The 21270-nt window shown below is 44.8% G+C and overlaps 1 protein-coding gene across 3 annotated transcripts in view; it reads right to left on the reverse strand.

Moving 5' to 3' along the window:
- The window catches only part of macrod2 (mono-ADP ribosylhydrolase 2), a 384195-nt gene that overhangs the window by 361191 nt on the left and 1734 nt on the right, over positions 1–21270 (reverse strand). For all 3 annotated transcript variants that reach the window (XM_052079641.1, XM_052079640.1, XM_052079639.1), the window contains exons 2-3: positions 18654–18758; positions 13573–13686 (exon numbers count right to left, since the gene is read on the reverse strand). In XM_052079641.1, coding sequence (XP_051935601.1) covers positions 13573–13686; positions 18654–18758 — 219 coding nt within the window. The remainder of the gene's footprint in view (positions 1–13572; positions 13687–18653; positions 18759–21270) is intronic.

Raw genomic sequence — 21270 nt, forward strand, 5'->3', positions numbered from 1 at the left:
TTCGACGAGTGGCATGGAACACATAGTGATGACAATTTTTGCACCAACTTTGCCCTTTAACAAAATGAAGTATTTATAATTCTTAACAGATAGATATTGTGACTAAATGCCAGGTGATTAACTTAAAGGGATAATAAAAAAATCAATACAACCTTGGCTGAAACAGGGTGGTTCTGACATGCGTCTTCTATAAAAATAAATGAATATAATGTTTTTAATAGCCATCAAATTCGATATCTGCTGCAGTCTGCTGTATTTTTAATCAACAAAACTGCCCAGCCACTGGGTAAGTGTAGCAGTTTGAGGGTAGACATGTACTGCCTGATTATCTTGGGAACATGGGAAATTACATCTGGTGATACACAACAGACTCTTCCAAGTCCCCTACCTGTCATAACTTCCTCTAATCTCTCGCTCTTCATCTTCTCTTCCTCACCTGGAAGATTTCAGAGGAACCCTATAAATAAAACAGTCACTACATTGTCTTTGGCCTATGAGAGGGAAAAAAAACAGATGGCAATCAAAACAGTACTTAGTCAACTTCCCCAAATTATACTCTTAACAAAGAACTTGCTTCAGTCAGTAAGACAATGATGGATGGTATCTCCAGGGCTCATATCAAAAAATGGTTGCTTCACACTATTTACAACAATAGAATTTAGCCACTTGAGGTGTAAATAGTGTGACAATCAGCCAGATCATAAAGCAGTGACCTAGATGCAGCTAATAGCACGGTGATTACAATGTTTAGCAGCAGTGGGTGGAGTAGCTAAAAATTGTACTCAAGTTAAAATAATGTTACATTATAATATGACTCAAAGTAAAAATATTGACTCAAGCAAAATTAGACCTGCAAATAAATACGAGAGTACTCAAGTACTGATTAACTACTGAGTAACATCTGATTATTAATCAGAACATGAACAAGGAAAAAAAAAAAGATCTGTAACTTAAGATATTGCCCAACAACATCAACTACACAGAAATAAAGTATGTCTTGGTACATTAAATTCAAGCAAATTTAGCCACAAGAAATGGTATTTGTTCAAACTCGGGGGGGACATACAACGTAAAAGGCATAATAGGCTCACCAGGTAATGATTTACTGAGACGTGAACAAGGCTGCTCGGTGCCTGAAATGCCGTTCATTTTCGTATTCTGCAGGCTAAACAACAATAGACCAGCGGTTCGGTTTCAGATTTGAAATGCCACTGTTTATGTAAAATCTTTTTTCACCTTCATAACTTGGGTGCGGCCATGGAGACTGTGTGTAGTGTCGAGGGACATTCTGGCTCCATTTGATTGGTGGGAGAGGGAGAGAGAGACTGCAAGAAACACCGCTAGTGGATTGGTGTAACAGAGTGATGTGGCAGCACCCAAGGCACAACTTTTTTTTCTGACAAACCAAAACAGTTTGCAGAAGCAATCATGAATACAAAAAGTATCAAGGGGAATGTTGCTCATTAAACACGTTAAAAATAGCATGTTTTTTTTTTAACAGAAACATGAAAGTAAAAATTGTGTTGGATTAAAACTACTTGGTTCAAAAAGGTAATAAAGTATTGTTTATATCGACTGTCACAACCGATCTCTGCTGCAGAGGCAGGTAATATTCTTTATACTTATTGATTCACGCCATCTTTTACACAATCCATATATCTTCACATGGTTGCGAGAGATGTTCTTCATCCAGAAAAATATTCAACTGCCACCCACTGTATTGGGAATTCTGATCCATCACAAAGGCTGTGTGGTCTTACACTTATTGGAGATCGTAATCTGCTTTGTTTGCTCATGGATGGGGACCGAGATTCTATTAGAGAGATTAAATTGTTTCCATGGCCAGCTGAGGCATCAAAGGCCAACTAAATTGGAACCCCTAAGTTGAGTAGGTTTCTCTTAAGTCACTTATTTGTCCGTTTCATCATGCTAATGGCAGAAGCCATCATCCCATTATACTGTCACAGCTGAGTGAGGTCAGACAAATGCAGTTTGTTGGAGGTTGCACTACCTGCAAGTCAAGTCTCACTGTTCTTCATGTGTACATGGCAACAAATCATCAGCTTGTCTATAGCTACTCTCGAAGCAAACCTTTGAACTCTGCTGCATTAAGGACTGCATTTTTCAAACTCGTTGACACTTATTGAAAATTCCTGGCTACACTGTAATGTGTTATCAAACACAATCTTGTCTCACAATTGGTTTGGTTGCCTGAGGAATTTTATACACCATCAAATCAGGATGTGCAACTTAACTGATGGGGGAACAATTGTTTCATCAGCGCTACTGGAGGCCCCATATAGGACCATCCACTTATTCATCAGATGTATCACAAAAATGCTATTTTAAGTATGAACAAAAGACGTGCTTATGGCTGTTCTTTATTAAACCAACACATGCCTGTATTACCTTGAACTTGATTTGTTTTTCATGTGACATTTCACATATAAAATATCAGACATTTAACAAGAAAGGGTTTGAGTAATTAAAAATTAACCACACACTGCGATTTGTTTTTGCGGTGCAAAGGGCTCATGTATAAAAAGTATACAATCAAGGACGGCACAAAACCGCTGAACACCAAACCAACATTACGTGCAAAAACTAATTTGGGTTTTTTTTCCACACAAACATCTATTCTCTCAAAAATTATATTATTCAGGTACTATGCCTGTCCTACATGTTGTTCCAAATACACAACCCCCCCCCCCCCCCCCAAAAAAAAGAAACCCTCATTAGGCCTACTCACCATTGTAATATAGGCTGGTACAAGACCCGATGCAAGTGCAACAGAGCCATGTCTGCCATCTAGTACTGAAGGGTAATGTTATGAATTAAAACTATACAGTGGAAACCACTTGATGCGGGGGTTTAGGGACCAGGCCAGCCAGCTAATGGCTAAAATCAGCTTACAATTGACAACCATTTGAAATTAATTGGGGATTATTATATTTTTTTTTAATCTAAAAAATTAACCTCAAACAAAACACAGATAAACCTAAATGTTTAGGTTGTGTTGTATATTAAAATCAGTGAATAACCGAATCCACAGGTTATGGTTGAGAATCCCCCCTCTCCCATCCTATTTAAAAAAAATATTCAAGGGACAACTCAGTGTGGTATGCCCATCCCTGCTGTAAATCATCATCAATGTGAATATTCTGAGCACGCAAGGCAGAGTCACCTCAGTAATACTTTAAAGACCAATTGCAATCAAATCTTTACCCGCTTGCAAGAAAAACAATTACAATGCAGTGACTGAGATCACTTTTGTACTGAATCTAAATGATAGAGTTCGCTTGTGCCCATTAGTCACATGATAGTAATATAAAAATATTGATTTAGCAGTAAAATCAATCAGGATTATGTCAATCAAGATTATTAGTCATTTATCCTGGACATTTCTCAGACATGATACTGTTCATCATTGCCACACTAACACTGACGTGTTTCTCATTCCACAGAAGGAAACATTTTATCTATAATGACTCCACATTTCCGAAGCCCTACAGTAACCACACAATAACTTGTGTCAACAGAAGAAAACCCATTTCATCAGGATGCCCAGTCACTGCTTAGCATCCATGAGGTCAACAACTGTGCAGCCAAAATTACCTGGAGAGCAATTGATGATTATTGGCTTTCACTGCATTTGCCGGGGGAGTTTTTCATTAATAGACAGAGAATGTTCAATTAAAAGGTCACTTCATCATGGACACATTACATCACTGCAGTAGGGACACATACACACAGACAAACAAAATACCGGTACTATACAGTGGCAGAGGAAATCTAAGTAGAATGTTTTGATCATCCATTTAGATTTCAAGAATTGAAACATAAGTAACTTAAATCACTGTCGTACATTAACCTTAAAAAGGAAGAAAATAAATCAAAGGCCACTATAACCTTTACTGAGCTTCACTGTGTTTATTCATTCATTCCAATTTCAAAACAGAAAGCATGAACAAGTCGATGGATGATTTTTTTTAGTTTTTATTTAATTCATTTTCATGGTTTTACGAGTAATAATTGCCAAACTGTCATTGAGAAACTTGCAAACTTCACGTCCAAAGTCAAACTGCCATAAAAGCACATTTAAACAGATACATTCACAGCAACTTAGTGGAGGTTAAAATAAAAAAACAAACGAAAGATCCCCCAACAACAACAATAATTTACAGCTTACATTCTCAGACGGTATACAATGAGATGGTAGTTAGATAAGGAGAAGGTGAGCAAATGAATATGCTGACATCCATAAAGTTTACAATGCCTTGGCAACAAACAAGTATTTTTCAAACCATTTCCCTCAACCTTGCTTCATTAATTTCAACAACTGTAAATGGTTGTCCATCTACTGTATATGTGCCCTGCAATTAGCTGGTGACCATTTCAGGGTCTACACCGCCTTCCGCCAAAAACCGCTGGGATAGGCTCGTGTATGATCCCTCCTGAGGATAATCAATTCACATAACGGAGGGAGGGATGGATGGATGCATGCATGGATGGATAGGGTACTTCCATACTCCTCTCAGAGAAAAAAACAAAAATAAAAAACCAAAAACAATCTCTTATCTGCATACTTGCAATGGTATGTCGGGTCATGGGCTTTCCAGGATGTAGTTAGCCTAAATTGGCACTATTTCAGCATGGTTTAATTTTAAAAATGCAGCAGCTCAATACTGGATAGTTTTTAGACCGCTGAACAAAAGCAGGTGCTGACAATCTACAAGATGTCTTGAATTTTCTATTCATTTCCTAAAAGGAACATCCTAGGGTAAGCAGAAAAGGAGCATTGCTACAGCTGAGCCTAAGGACCCTCTCAGCCATCCCTTGACAAACCAGGGCTTCCATTGGATATGTCAGTGATCGGTGGGGCCACAGTGCCCCCTAGAGGCACATTGAGCAAGCACTGATTAAGTCACACTGTTGCTGCATGCAATTGCAGAGGATTGATACTCCAAGAATAAATATATTTATTTAGTTAGTTATTTGGTTGTTTTCCAACCTGCTCTGCTTCAAACATGTACAACATTCTCCTGACATTAAGTGACATTTTGATGTGAAATGTGTCAATACTAAATCTAGTGCCAGTTTAGAAAATACAGTCACTTTTTTCTGGCTCCAGGAAAGACAATATATCCAATTTCCACTTGATACTCACCCAAAAGTACTTGGTCGTAGATGCCCACATTGTATCCCACCAAGCACCCTCTAAGCATCTATTGTAATAATAATAATAATAATGTGCAATATATGAACTATAAAAATTATTTTAAGATTGACTTTCCGCCCACTTTAGTATGATCGCCAGTTCTGCATAAAAACAAAGGCATTTCCTGCTCGATTATCCCCGAAACATGAAAAATTACATCTTGTGATCAAAATCACTGCCGGTCAGAACTATCTTTCAATGACTTCCTCTTCAGCTTTTCTTTTGTCGCTTTTTTTTATTTTTTGAAGTTTTCAGTGCAAGCCTGTAAATACACCGTCAGTGAGGGTGAATGGAATTTAGGAAAAGTTTTTTTGTTTTTTTTTAATGGATGCAAATAGATTTTTCTCCGTATTCACCGACTGGCCACAACTTCATGACTCCACAATCTTCACGAAAAGTTCCATTAAAAACTCTTCCTCACCAACAAAGACAATGTGACATTTTAGTTGACACAGTCAGAAAATTTGCAATCTAAAAATACTTTTGTTATAGTTACTAAAACTGTCATTATTCCCTGACAGTATTAGTGAGTAATCTGTGAAAGGGAGAAGGGAAAAAAAAATAAAAAAATACCCCGCCTGACGAAAAACAACCCATCATAGTCACTGTGGGACTTAAGTGTTTCAATAACCCATTGTGCACTTGCGGCCACACTTGTGGTAGGCACACACCCACGGCCTTTCAGAAAATAAGACTTCAAACTGATACAACAGTTTGTGAAATAACATTCCAATATGAATGACATGCTTTTTGGAAGTAGCAAGGTAACAGGTTAGCACTAGCAAGGATGAACCTAAGATTAGTGAGTGCAAGTGCACCACAAATTAATGACACCTCCTGAGTCATGCCTTCTGTTTCGGATTGGTTGTTTTTCCTCAAGCATGGTGGTTTCTATGCATATGTTTGTCTCTGCTGTACGGCCCTTTGTTCCCTATAAAGCACATTATTGGCTCCTGTTTCTCACATAACACCAATGAAAAGAAATTGCATTTCAATCACAGCTGTGTCAAAATGCGATTACCAATATCTTTACTATAGCATTTAACCTCTCTGAAAGTAGCAGTTGCCTTTTTCAGCTTCTCCTTTCCGACGTGCATCCCAACAGCAAACAAAACAGAATATGCGAATCCGATAGGAAGACAAATACTGTAAGTAAGGAAATTGCTCACACTGCAATGAACACGGCAATCAAATATTACAACACATAACTGAAGGCAGACTTCAGACAGTATGCAAAGAATTAGGGACGAGGTTTCGGCGTGGGACATTTCATTTTACCGTGGAATACATTTATATTCTCCTTATTATACAGCTGAAGCTGCTTCGAGGCAGTGCGAATAGTCTTTGTTTTTGCAAATTTGCATGGCATGTTTTAACTTGGTCTGGTTGTTGTATGACTGAGCGCAAAATACTCCAGCTGGTGTGTTACTCATGATCACCTTTGTGAAAAAATTGAGCCCCATTAACTGGACTTAAAACAGGACCCAACGTAGCCCTCCGCCTGGGTCATTTCACTGTTCAACAGAGCAGCAAGTTCTGTGAAAGCAGCAACATTGACTGTCATTCATCGTGTGACATTGGAACAACCACAATTGTGTGTTGTCATTTACCTTGGAGCCAAATGAGTTTGAGTTTTTGGTGAATACGCAAGAATAGAGCCACTGAAACACTGCCTCTGATGACAGTTAATCAATCACAGGGAACAAATATCTCCCCCCCTCAAAAAAAAAACTTCAAAAAAATGGAAGCACATGAAAAAAATCCAAACTTCATTTTGAGATGCTCCAAGAACCTTGATCTCCTGCCTCTGTGACAGTGTTATTGTCGATACGATATTGTCTTATGACTTTCAACATGTAAGCGGCTTTAGAAGAGCCATCCGCCAAACAGAATTAAGGGAGCATTAAAAATTCAATGACTCTAATAATAAAACTTTAACAGAGGATATAAAGAAAAACTGACACCCTCTAAAAGCTGTCGGCCACCACTATAACAGTGGAACCGCAAGGACTCACAAAATTATGAACCTTTGAAATTCATTTAACACTGTTGTTTTGACTAAGAACCTTAATACACCCTGGAATTCCGATATATGAACCATTTTTAAGTCGCTGTTTCTTTCCATAGTTTGGTTGGTCCTGCAACTTGTATAACAAGAGCACGGACTTCATAAATGTAATTGTTCCTCATCCATTGTTCATATTTTGGATTTGAGTTAGTTCATCGCAAGTTGGTTCACAGAAATAAAGCCACAATTGCCAAAGAAAATGTTTTGGTTCTGAGCTTATCGTGGAGTAATGAACATTGATTCCACTGTTACAGAGTTGTGTGTCCCCCCCCCCCAAGATGGCGCCCGAGTAGGCAGCCTTCGGCAAGTGCTCTTCAAGAGCCTTGCTTTTTTGTTCTTTTTTGCTGTTTTTGTCTTTTGTTTTGTCACATGTTGTTTGTTGTTTCATTGTGTGGACCTGATATGGACTGTTTTCAGCGCTTTTTGGCCACGACATTCGTCAAAGGAGCAGTATCTGTGCTTGGTGGTTGCGCCTTCTCGGCAGCACGCCTGTACCAGCACAGATTTTGATTGGGAGGAATGTCGGCGCCATTGACTGTCGGTGCTGGACAGACCTGGGGCGCTTGTGTTTTTTGCGCCAGTAATGGGCAGCATTTTTCACAACCCCGATTTGTTCAGTGGCTATGTCAGCGCTGTTGGACAGTTGGCGTTGGTGCGGCTGGATGGATGGCCGCAGAAGTTGAGGATGAGGAGAGAGGAGCGTTGGCGAAGAGCGCCGATGCGTATTTGGAACCGTGAGTCGCCGCTTGGAATTGAAATGGATTTCCATGGGACAGAAGTGACCCAATCTCTTTTTTCCTCAATGGATGCTACAGCTTCTTGTTGACTTTGAAACTTAGCTTGTAGCCGACCTGTGCACATTTTGAGAATGACGTCTCTGATCCACTGGTTAAAGGACACTTTGATTCTCTTCTCCTTCATCTCAAACCGCTTTAAACAACAAAGCGTGTGATGGAAAAGTGGTTAGAACTGCATGACTGTCCGTGTTTTATGTTATGTGTTGTGTTTATTATTTTACTTTATGTTAACTGTTTTGTAAAGCGCTTTGTTACAGCTGCCGCTGTTGTGAAAGCGCTATATAAATCAGCATGTATTGTATTGTATTGTATTGTATTGTGTGTCACGCATAATCTTGACTAGATCAGAAAGTCTTTGTTATTGGGTAAAAACCTTGTACGTCTATTAACTAAACCATTTTTTTACTAAACCAGTATTTGTCAACAAAAACCTTTTTGACGACTAAATCTATCATGAATCAGAATGACTAAAATGCGAGAACCTCAAAAGCATTTTTTCCTAAAAGACTAAAAAATAACAATCATAATAATAATAATAATTAAATTATGTGAAGGAAAATTGTAAATAGTACTGTGATTTATCCATTGTGTTCATATTGTATTTAATTGAAAGATGTTTGTTGGGTTTTTTTTCTCTTTCTCCTTTCTTCTTTCTACATACATTCTTGCTGCTGGAGGCTGTAAATTTCCCCAGTGTGGGACGAATAAAGGATCTTATCTTATCTTCTCTTAAATCTAAAACGGCTGCCGAAAACCACACCATTAAAAGTCCGGCTGTTCAAGTTTCCAGAGTTTTAATAGTTTTGTAGTCACATCTGACAGCACAAGCTATGGTGTGCAGATTTCTTTGTTCAGAATGTCATAAATATGCCACTGAAGGAAGTTATCATCAAGCGAAGAAAATATGGCAAATAGTGGCATTACCAAGAACTTGATTTGCCTCCAAAACGTGTTCAAGTCCAAGTGGCAGACAGGAATATTGAAGGAACTACAGGAAATTCTGCCAACTAATTGCGCATGTGCAAAATGAAGTATAAATATTTCAGACTTTCATAAGTGAAGGTCTGAAATATCCCCCAAAAATATCTAGCTGTTAATGCATTTGTAAAAGGGATGGTGAGAATAAGTGGCTAAGAAAGTGAATGATGTTTATTAATATGTTTCCTATTGCATATTTGTATTGCCTTGAATTAAAACAAATGGAAAAGACCAATTTACTTTTCTTATAAATCATACCAAGATTCGAGTCTGGATCACTTGACATCAAATTAGACTTGATGCACCCTGTGAACTACAATGAGTTGGTCCCCTGGATTATAGAATAAGTAGAGGTTACGTAGCAACAAGCTTTTGTATTATATATATAAATATATATATATATATATATATAAGCACAAGAGTGTAAAGTCTGACGCACCATGTAGGTTGTGTGCAGACAAACTTTAGAACATTGCATAATTTTGTGTACTGCCCACAAAAAAAAGCAAATGTCCATCCATCCATCCATCCATCATCTACCGCTTATCCGGGGCCGGGTCGCGGGGGCAACAGCTTTAGCAGGGAAGCCCAGACTTCCCTCTCCCTAGCTACTTCTTCCAGCTCTGCCCGGGGGATCCCGAGTCGTTCCCAGGCAAGCTGGGTGACATAGTCTCTCCAGCGTGTCCTGGGTCTTCCTCGGGGTCTCCTCCCGGTGGGACATGACCGGAACACCTCACCGGGGAGGCGCTCAGGAGGCATCCGAATCAGATGCCCAAGCCACCTCATCTGGCTCCTCTCGATGTGGAGGAGAAGCGGCTCGACTCTGAGCCTCTCCCGGATGACTGAGCTTCTCACCTTATCTCTAAGGGAGAGCCCGGACACCCTGCGGAGAAAACTCATTTCAGCCGCTTGTATCCGGGATCTCGTTCTTTCGGTCACGACCCATAGCTCGTGACCATAGGTGAGGGTTGGGATGTAGATCGACCGGTAAATTGAGAGCTTCGCCCTTTGGCTCAGCTCCTTCTTCACCACGACAGACCGATACAACGTCCGCATCACAGCAGACGCTGCACCGATCCGCCTGTCGATCTCCCGCTCCCTCCTACCCCCACTCGTGAACAAGACCCCAAGATACTTGAACTCCTCCACTTGGGGTAAGATCTCCTCCCCGACCCGGAGGGGGCACTCCACCCTTTTCCGACTGAGGACCATGTTTTCAGATTTGGAGGTGCTGATTTTCATCCCAACCGCTTCACACTCGGCTGCGAAACGCTCCAGTGAGAGTTGGAGAGCCCCGTTTGAAGGAGCCAACAGCACCACATCATCTGCAAAAAGCAGGGATGTAATACTGAGGCCCCCAAAACGGACCCCCTCAACGCTTCGGCTGCGCCTAGAAATTCTGTCCATAAAGGTTATGAACAGAATCGGCGACAAAGGGCAGCCTTGGCGGAGTCCTACCCTCACTGGAAACGATTCCGACTTACTGCCGGCAATGCGAACCAAACTCTGACATCGGTGGTATAGTGACCGAACAGCCCGTATCAGGGGGTTCGGTACCCCATACCCACGAAGCACCCCCCACAGAACTCCCCGAGGGACACGGTCAAACGCCTTCTCCAAGTCCACAAAACACATGTAGACTGGTTGGGCGAATTCCCACATACCCTCAAGGACCCTGCTAAGGGTGTAGAGCTGGTCCACTGTTCCACGGCCGGGACGAAAACCACACTGCTCCTCCTCAATCTGAGGCTCGACTTCCTGACGGACCCTCCTCTCCAGCACCCCTGAATAGACCTTACCAGGGAGGCTGAGGAGTGTGATCCCTCTGTAGTTGGAACACACCCTCCGGTCCCCCTTTTTAAAAAGAGGGACTACCACCCCGGTCTGCCAATCCAGAGGCACTCTCCCCGTTGACCACGCGATGTTGCAGAGGCGTGTCAACCAGGACAGCCCCACAACATCCAGAGCCTTGAGGAACTCCGGGCGGATCTCATCCACCCCCGGGGCCTTGCCACCGAGGAGCTTTTTAACCACATCGGTGACTTCAACCACAGAGATAGGAGAGCCCACCTCAGAGTCCCCAGGCTCTGCTTCCTCAAAGGAAGGCGTGTTGGTGGAGTTGAGGAGGTCTTCGAAGTACTCTGCCCACCGGTTCACAACGTCCCGAGTCGAAGTCAGCAGCGCCCCATCCCCACTGTACACAGTGTTAGTGGTGCACTGCTTCCCCCTCCTGAGACGTCGGATGGTGGACCAGAATTTCCTCGAAGCCGTCCGGAAGTCGGCTTCCATGGCCTCACCGAACTCTTCCCACGCTCGGGTTTTTGCCTCGGCGACCACCGAAGCCGCGGTCCGCTTGGCCAGTCGATACCCGTCAGCTGCCTCTGGGGTCCCACAGGCCATAAAGGCTCGATAGGACTCCTTCTTCAGCTTGACGGCATCCCTTACTGCTGGTGTCCACCAGCGAGTACGAGGATTGCCGCCACGACAGGCACCAACCACCTTACGGCCACAACTCAGACTGGCCGCCTCAACAATAGAGGCACGGAACATGGTCCACTCGGACTCAATGTCCCCCGTCTCCCCCGGAACATGGGAAAAGCTCTGTCGGAGGTGGGAGTTGAAACTCCTTCTGACAGGGGATTCCGCCAGACGCTCCCAACAAACCCTCACTATACGTTTGGGTCTGCCAGGACGGACCGGCATCTTCCCCCACCATCGGAGCCTACTCACCACCAGGTGGTGATCAGTTGACAGCTCCGCCCCTCTCTTCACCCGAGTGTCCAGAACATGCGGCCGCAAATCCGATGATACAACTACAAAGTCGATCATCGAACTGCGGCCTAGGGTGTCCTGGTGCCAAGTGCACATATGGACACCCTTATGTTTGAACAAGGTGTTCGTTATGGACAATCCGTGGCGAGCACAGAAGTCCAATAACAAAACACCACTCGGGTTTTGATCGGGGGGGCCGTTCCTCCCAATCACGCCCCTCCAGGTATCACTGTCATTGCCCACGTGAGCATTGAAGTCCCCCAGCAGAACAATGGAGTCCCCAGCAGGAGTACTCTCCAGCACACCCTCCAAGGACTCCAAAAAGGGTGGGTATGCTGAGCTGCTGTTTGGTGCATATGCACAAACAACAGTCAGGACCCGTCCACCCACCCGAAGGCGGAGGGAGGCAACCCTCTCGTCTACCGGTGTGAACCCCAATGTACAGGCACTGAGCCGGGGGGCAATGAGTATGCCCACACCTGCTCTGCGCCTCTCACCGTGAGCAACTCCAGAGTGGAAGAGAGTCCAACCCCTCTCGAGAGAACTGGTACCAGAACCCAGGCTGTGTGTGGAGGCAAGTCCGACTATATCCAGTCGGAAATTCTCTGCCTCACACACCAGCTCGGGCTCCTTCCCTGCCAGAGAGGTGACATTCCATGTCCCAAGAGCTAGCTTCTGCAGCCGAGGATCGGACCGCCAGGGTCCCCGCCTTTGGCTGCCGCCCAGCTCGCATTGCACCCGACCCCTTTGGCCCCTCTCATGGGTGGTGAGCCCATGGGAAGGGGGACCCACGTTGCCTCTTCGGGCTGTGCCCGACCGGGCCCCATGGGTGTAAGCCCGGCCACCAGGCGCCTGCCAACGAGCCCCACCTCCAGGCCTGGCTCCAGAGGGGGGCCCCGGTGACCCGCGTCCGGGCAAGGGAAACCTAGATCCATTTATTTTTGTCGTCATTGGGGTCTTTTGAGCCGTGCTTTGTCTGGCCCCTCACCTAGAACCTGTTTGCCATGGGTGACCCTGCCAGGGGCATAAAGCCCCAGACAACTTAGCTTCTAGGATCATTGGGACACACAAACCCCTCCACCACGGTAAGGTGACGACTCACGGAGGGGAAAAAAGCAAATGTGAAAAGGTTTTTCCTTCTCATCTGCCATTACCTAACTTCCAACTGCCAAGGTATTTCACTAAGTGTAAGAGATCCTACCACAGGCATACACAAAAAGGTATTTGTAGTCTGTACAAATAAAAACGCCAATACTGTATACATTCAATCGTCACACCAAGCTAGGGATGTTTTGGCTTTTGGATGAAATTGCAGGATGAAGTTATTGGGAAACATAAACTGACTTTTTCTGAACTTTTATTTCTAATCAGTGGATTAAACACAGATTGTGAATCTCACCATTGACGTTGGTGAATAACAGCCATTTAAAAAAAAAAAGTTTTTTTTTCCGTCAGGTGAAATACAGTACTCACTTTACGCGCTATTTGTTGTGCTCAGGCCAATCCACTAAGAGCATTTCTTAGCCAGTATTTGATGTCACCACCTTAAGGTCTCAATTTCAACGAAATGGGTGCTTTGTCACACCCAATACTGTCACCCAATACAATGTTCTGTTCATGAAAATACTTCGATTTTCATGAACAGAACACGATAGCCACAACATGTTGATAAATAAGGCATCTTCGGGCACGGAAAATCACCAACAACCTCTTAATAAGACCAAAAGCAAAGTACTTACCAGCATTGACAATGGCATCCAACTCCAGGACAGTTATGTCTCCTTTGTAGAGAGAAACTTTCTCATTGAGACCACCTGTGCCTGTCAAAATGTTCCCATCTTCTCTTCCTTCAGCTAAGTGGAGAAATAAAAATAGTAATCTCACCACAATATATTAGGATGAGTTCAGATGCATGTAATTTAACCATTGACTCAATATAATGTTTGGAAATATAAAATCAAGTGAACAGCTTTGTGTGGTATTTACAATGGAATATTGTTGAGCACAAACATTGAAAAAAACGAACACAGAATATGCAATGCTCCACAATTAAGGGTGAGCCGGACGAATTAAAATCGGCCAGGTAAGGCCCTTCCAACATCGAGGATTGTTCTAACCTTTATGTACTCTTACCGTTTACAGCAGTTGCAAACAAACAATGGTTTTCTTAATATATAATGTGAATCAGTAGACCAAGTCATTCTACTAACCTGTAATTAAAATCAAAATAAATCTTAATTTTCAAATACAATCGCAAATTCCTGAATGTCACATTTTTACACAAACCCAAAAGTCATGCTTTGTCCAAATTCATTAAAGAATTACAAAATAAAAAACGTAGTGCAGCATAAATAAAACAAATGTGACAGTTAAGTATGACGCATTCAACCACCGGTAACACAAAACACATGATTAGGATTAACATCCTAATAAATTAATTAAATTCATTGCAGCATCCAAGGAATTCCAGGAACGAATTGGCTTTACCATCATTACGAAAGACATGAACAGTATTTTATTTTGTCACTGTAGAAAAGGCTACAAATTCCTCAATATGTTGGTGACCTTAGGGCTACAAATGTTATTGTTCTTGCGTGAAAAGCGAGTTCATGCAAGTCACGCATGCACACTGTCACAACTGGCTTGAGGAGATGGAGTCGGCCACACAACATGACGTCTGGGGCTAGCGTAAGCACGGTGTTGTGACTTTGTTTAGAAGTCTGCGGTGACGACCAGTAAAATGTGTAACCTTGCCATCACCAGCGTCGCTGAGCTGCAACTGAACATCCAACCGCAGCAGTTGAAATACACTCATTAATAATACCCTCTGATACTGAGAAGTCACTGTTTATCATACCATCCACAGTTAGGGTTTTATTAAATAAAATGGAAACATGTCGAGAACCTTTCCCAACATTAAAAACAGGATCAAGTCAAAAGTTTAAAAAAAAGCAACATTTTGCTGAGCTTAATTTATAAGATAAGGATATTTTATTTGCTGCTGCTTTGTTTTGTGCACTCTCATAATCTACTACCATCTATGCACTGTTTTACAAGCTAACAGCCAATCAGAGTGATCAATTGTCACAATTTGCATCGTGTGGTTGATGGCTCATTCATTCAAGTCATAGCTAAAAACGCAATGAGACAAAAATCTCAAAATTCTTCATCCATCCATCCATCCATCCATCATCTAGCGCTTATCCGGGGCCGGGTCGCGGGGGCAACAGCTTTAGCAGGGAAGCCCAGACTTCCCTCTCCCGAGCTACTTCTTCCAGCTCTCCCCGGGGGATCCCGAGTCGTTCACAGGCAAGCTGGGTGACATAGTCTCTCCAGCGTGTCCTGGGTCTTCCTCTGGGTCTCCTCCCGGTGGGACATGACCGGAACACCTCACCGGAGAGGCGCTCAGGAGGCATCCGAATCAGATGCCCAAGCCACCTCATCTGGCTCCTCTCGATGTGGAGGAGAAGCGGCTCGACTCTGAGCCCCTCCCGGATGACTGAGCTTCTCACCTTATCTCTAAGGGAGAGCCCGGACACCCTGCAGAGAAAACTCATTTCAGCCGCTTGTATCCGGGATCTCGTTCTTTCGGTCACGACCCATAGCTCGTGAACATAGGTGAGGGTTGGGACGTAGATCGACCGGTAAATGGAGAGCTTCGCCCTTTGGCTCAGCTCCTTCTTCACCACGACAGACCGATACAACGTCCGCATCACAGCAGACGCTGCACCGATCCGCCTGTCGATCTCCCGCTCCCTCCTACCCCCACTCGTGAACAAGACCCCAAGATACTTGAACTCCTCCACTTGGGGTAAGATCTCCTCCCCGACCCGGAGGGGGCACTCCACCCTTTTCCGACTGAGGACCATGGTTTCAGATTTGGAGGTGCCGATTTTCATCCCAACCGCTTCACACTCGGCTGCGAAACGCTTCATTGAGATTTGGAGAGCCCCGTTTGAAGGAGCCAACAGCACCACATCATCTGCAAAAAGCAGGGATGCAATACTGAGGCCCCCAAAACGGACCCCCTCAACGCTTCGGCTGCGCCTAGAAATTCTGTCCATAAAGGTTATGAACAGAATCGGCGACAAAGGGCAGCCTTGGCGGAGTCCTACCCCCACTGGAAACGATTCCGACTTACTGCCGGCAATGCGAACCAAACTCTGACATCGGTGGTATAGTGACCGAACAGCCTGTATCAGGGGGTTCGGTACCCCATACCCACGAAGCACCCCCCACAGAACTCCCCGAGGGACACGGTCAAACGCCTTCTCCAAGTCCACAAAACACATGTAGACTGGTTGGGCGAATTCCCACATACCCTCAAGGACCCTGCTAAGGGTGTAGAGCTGGTCCACTGTTCCAAGGCCGGGACGAAAACCACACTGCTCCTCCTCAATCTGAGGCTCGACTTCCTGACGTACCCTCCTCTCCAGCACCCCTGAATAGACCTTACCAGGGAGGCTGAGGAGTGTGATCCCTCTGTAGTTGGAACACACCCTCCGGTCCCCCCTTTTAAAAAGAGGGACTACCACCCCGGTCTGCCAATCCAGAGGCACTCTCCCTGTTGACCACACGATGTAGCAGAGGCGTGTCAACCAGGACAGCCCCACAACATCCAGAGCCTTGAGGAACTCCGGGCAGATCTCATCCACCCCTGGGGCCTTGCCACCGAGGAGCTTTTTTAACCACATCGGTGACTTCAACCACAGAGATAGAAGAGCCCACCTCAGAGTCCCCGGGCTCTGCTTCCTCCAAGGAAGACGTGTTGGTGGAGTTGAGGAGGTCTTCGAAGTACTCTGCCCACCGGTTCACAACGTCCCGAGTCGAAGTCAGCAGCGCCCCATCCCCACTGTACACAGTGTTAGTGGTGCACTGCTTCCCCCTCCCGAGACGTCGGATGGTGGACCAGAACTTCCTCGAAGCCGTCTGGAAGTCGGCTTCCATGGCCTCACCGAACTCTTCCCACGCTCAGGTTTTTGCCTCGGCGACCACCGAAGCCGCGGTCCGCTTGGCCAGTCGATACCCGTTCAGCTGCCTCTGGGGTCCCACAGGCCATAAAGGCTCGATAGGACTCCTTCTTCAGCTTGACGGCATCCCTTACTGCTGGTGTCCATCAGCGAGTACGGGGATTGCCGCCACGACGGGCACCAACCACCTTACGGCCACAACTCAGATTGGCCGCCTCAACAATAGAGGCACGGAACATGGTCCACTCTGGCTCAATGTCCCCCGCCTCCCCCGGAACATGGGAAAAGCTCTGTCTGAGGCGGGAGTTGAAACTCCTTCTGACAGGGGATTCCGCCAGACGCTCCCAACAAACCCTCACTATACGTTTGGGTCTGCCAGGACGGACCGGCATCTTCCCCCACCATCGGAGCCTACTCACCACCGGGTGATGATCAGTTGACAGCTCCGCCCCTCTCTTCACCCGAGTGTCCAGAACATGCGGTCGCAAATCAGATGATAGAACTACAAAGTCGATCATCGAACTGCGGCCTAGTGTGTCTTGGTGCCAAGTGCACATATGGACACCCTTATGTTTGAACAAGGTGTTCGTTATGGACAATCCGTGACGAGCACAGAAGTCCAATAACAAAACACCACTCGGGTTCTGATCGGGGGGCCGTTCCTCGCAATCACGCCCCTCCAGGTCTCACCGTCATTGCCCACGTGACCATTGAAGTCCCCCAGCAGAACAAGGGAGTCCCCAGCAGGAGTACTCTCCAGCACACCCTCCAAGGACTCCAAAAAGGGTGGGTATGCTGAGCTGCTGTTTGGTGCATATGCACAAACAACAGTCAGGACCCGTCCACCCACCCGAAGGCGGAGGGAGGCAACCCCCTCGTCTACCGGTGTGAACCCCAATGTACAGGCACTGAGCCGGGGGGCAAGGAGTATGCCCACACCTGCTCTGCGCCTCTCCCCGTGAGCAACTCCAGAGTGGAAGAGAGTCCAACCCCTCTCGAGAGAACTGGTACCAGAACCCAGGCTGTGTGTGGAGGCAAGTCCGACTATATCCAGTCGGAAATTCTCTGCCTCACACACCAGCTCGGGCTCCTTCCCTGCCAGAGAGGTGACATTCCATGTCCCAAGAGCTAGCTTCTGCAGCCGAGGATCGTACCGCCAGGGTCCCCGCCTTTGGCTGCCGCCCAGCTCACATTGCACCCGACCCCTTTGGCCCCTCTCATGGGTGGTGAGCCCATGGGAAGGGGGACCCACGTTGCCTCTTCGGGCTGTGCCCGGCCGGCCCCCATGGGTGTAGGCCCGGCCACCAGGCGCCTGCCAACGAGCCCCACCTCCAGGCCTGGCTCCAGAGGGGGGCCCCGGTGACCCGCGTCCGGGCAAGGGAAACCTAGATCCATTTATTTCAATCATCATTGGGGTCTTTGAGCCGTGCTTTGTCTGGCCCCTCACCTAGAACCTGTTTGCCATGGGTGACCCTGCCAGGGGCATAAAGCCCCAGAGAACTTGCCTTCTAGGATCATCGGGACACACAAACCCCTCCACCACAGTAAGGTGACGACTCACGGAGGGGGCTCAAAATTCTTCACACTGTAAAATGCATTCATGCTTTGACCAGAGACCATCAGTCATTTAACGTTATTTTTTTTCACCCCTCTTTAGCTACAATTTAATGTTCTGCAACTGTATATAAAGGCAGGTCAAGATAGTTGGAGTCAGTATCCTGTCAAAAAAGTCATAGCCTGGCCGGTCCAATTAAGCATTTTCCTCATACCCGTTCACCAGCAAGTATTTGACTGCACTGTAATGCAAAGTGTGATGCAGGAATTTGACCAGCAATAGTGTCTTCTCTTACAGTAGTTATCTTCTCTCCAGGTAGGAATCTTGTCCAGACTTATATAATCTTGACGACGATAGCCTTCTTTGCGTCTCTCATCGCGATCCATGCGAAGAAGTCTCTCTATTAAAAGAAAGTAAAAGTATTGATTGAAGTATTAAAAATGAACATGCCAACCAACCCTGCTACAGACCAAGGACAATAATCTGTACAAATCACACACACACCATTTTCACGAACATAAAATGCACCCAAAAAGTCTTAAATCTCCAACAAAATTGACAGGGCACCTAATAATGTGGGTCGCCTTGTGTATGCACCAAGTTTCAAAATCTGTGAATGCTGTTGTGAGACTTCGATGAGGGCTCCGCTTGACTGCCTAATGTTGTGCCGACATGCTGCTTATATCGAGGAAAAGCAGACGTAACTGAGGACACCATGCGGACGTTTAAGTGGGAAGGGTGGGCGTAAAAGAGGATACTAAAGGCACACACTCAGCAAGTGTATATAGTACGTGAATTGTGCAAAACTATGAAGAGACACGCTTACGAAGCACAGTTTGAACTGTAAGTTATTAATTACGCGGAAGACCATGATAATCAAGCAGCCGCAAGAGAATTCAAGATCAACTAATCCATGGTGCTTAGTGTTTTTGTTTTATGAAACGGCGCTCTGTATAAATCGGGCAAGGACGACCGTCCTTGACACTCCTTTTAATACGGTGTGCCGTATATATATATATTTTAGAGCTGTCGGTGTAGCGCGTTTTATTGGCATTAATTTAAATGAATTTTAACTGGATTAATTTTTTTCTCGCGAGATTAACGCGGCACATGTCACAGCGGATGTTACGTTGCTCTATAAATAAACCAGAAACAAAACAAGCGCACTGCACAGGTCCACGCATGTTTGTTTTGCAAGCCACGGCAGCGCGAGACACTGAAATGGATACTTAAAGAGTTTATGAATGGAAAGTTTACTTTTAAAAAGTTACCAGATTGTTCCACCGACAAGACCAAAGTTACCTACAGTATATGTTTTGCAGTAGTCAACTGAGCTATCATCATAGCACGTCGAGTCTGAAATACCACTTAATGGCCAAGCACACAGCTGACGCGAGTACGCCACCCCCTTGTCAAAGACAGACAGTTATGGATCAAAGTGAAGAAAATGGATAACCCAACAAAGAAAACATTTGCTGAATCCATAGCTACATGTATGGCGACTGCATGCGAGCCTGTCAGCATTGTCCACAGCTCGACTCAAGCTGAAATCATTCGCATTGCTTCCAACGACTCCACTACAGATTGCCAGCAAGAGCCTCCATTACAAGCTATGAACAGAAATTGGATGTAGCGGAGAAGGCTAGGTTACACCAAGCGGGAGAAGAAACTGTTTCAGGAGAGAAATAAGAGACTAGGTTGATGAGCCTATGGTGAATAAAGAGCAGGCATTCTGTTCAGTTCGATGTATGCCACTGACGCGATTGTTACTTGTTTGGAACCATTTTGTGTGGAAGGTTACCGTGTTCCGTGTCCATATAAATAATGGGGGTGGAGCTTCTCTGCGTTTGTCTGACAGCGACGGTGCGCTGAGGCACATCGAGAGTTCAGCGGTGCAGTCGTAGCGACCATACTGAAAAGAAAATGTCTCCTGTGTTGTCATCTAACCAAGTGTAGTCATCCGAAATTATGTCTCCACAAAACCGTAGAGAGACTTGCGCGCAAGAAGGACCAACAGAATCAATATAGCGTGACTGCTGTGTTCAAAGCAAATTTGAGAAAAACGAAGTATGCAACCATGCCTTAAATCCACTATAGGCTGAGTACTGGATTACCTTGGATGTGCACTTTATAATGTTATATTGCTCTGTTTTGAGTCAATAAAAAGAGCTGTTAAAGCAGCTGTTGTGTGACAAAATAGTTTTTTCACTGTTGTTGATGGGCAGTAATATTGTGTGAGAGATTATGTGTGAATAACTGCTCCAAGTGAAAAATGTTCATGTAAAATTGAAAATCCCAATTGTTATTTCAGAAAATATTTGCATTTTGCACGTAGAAAACTGATTCATGATCCCATGTTGAGAGCATTAAAATGGGGGGGGGGGGGGAATGGGACAACAAAATATAAAGGGAAATTCAGAAACGATAAACAAATGCGTGAGTAATAACGATTATTTTTAGTTCATTCGAGTCAATTATGACAGTCGCGTTTTTAATTAGATTAAATATTTTAATCGTTTGACAGCTCTAATATATATATATATATATGTATACACACTGTATATACAGTATATATATACTGTCGACAGCTGGGCCCCCCGCGACCCTTGTGAGGATAAGTGGATTGGAAAATGAATGAATGAATATATATACATATATATATGGTGTGTGTGTGTGTGTGTGTGTGTGTGTGTGTGTGTGTGTGTGTATGTGTGCACGTTTTCTGAAGATGAGCCATGATTGGACATTCCCTGAGCCCCGAGGAACTGCTGTCATTCTCAGTCAACAGCAAGTGGCAAAATGGCCACCAAGATGGTTAAAAACGGGTCAATTTTGCTGCTTAACTCATATTCCATAAACACAATATTAATCATAGTGCCATGTTTATACTAGTGAAGGCAGATAGAACATAG

The sequence above is a fragment of the Hippocampus zosterae genome, chromosome 11 (assembly GCF_025434085.1).
Source record: "Hippocampus zosterae strain Florida chromosome 11, ASM2543408v3, whole genome shotgun sequence".
NCBI classification, from domain to species: Eukaryota; Metazoa; Chordata; class Actinopteri; order Syngnathiformes; family Syngnathidae; genus Hippocampus; species Hippocampus zosterae.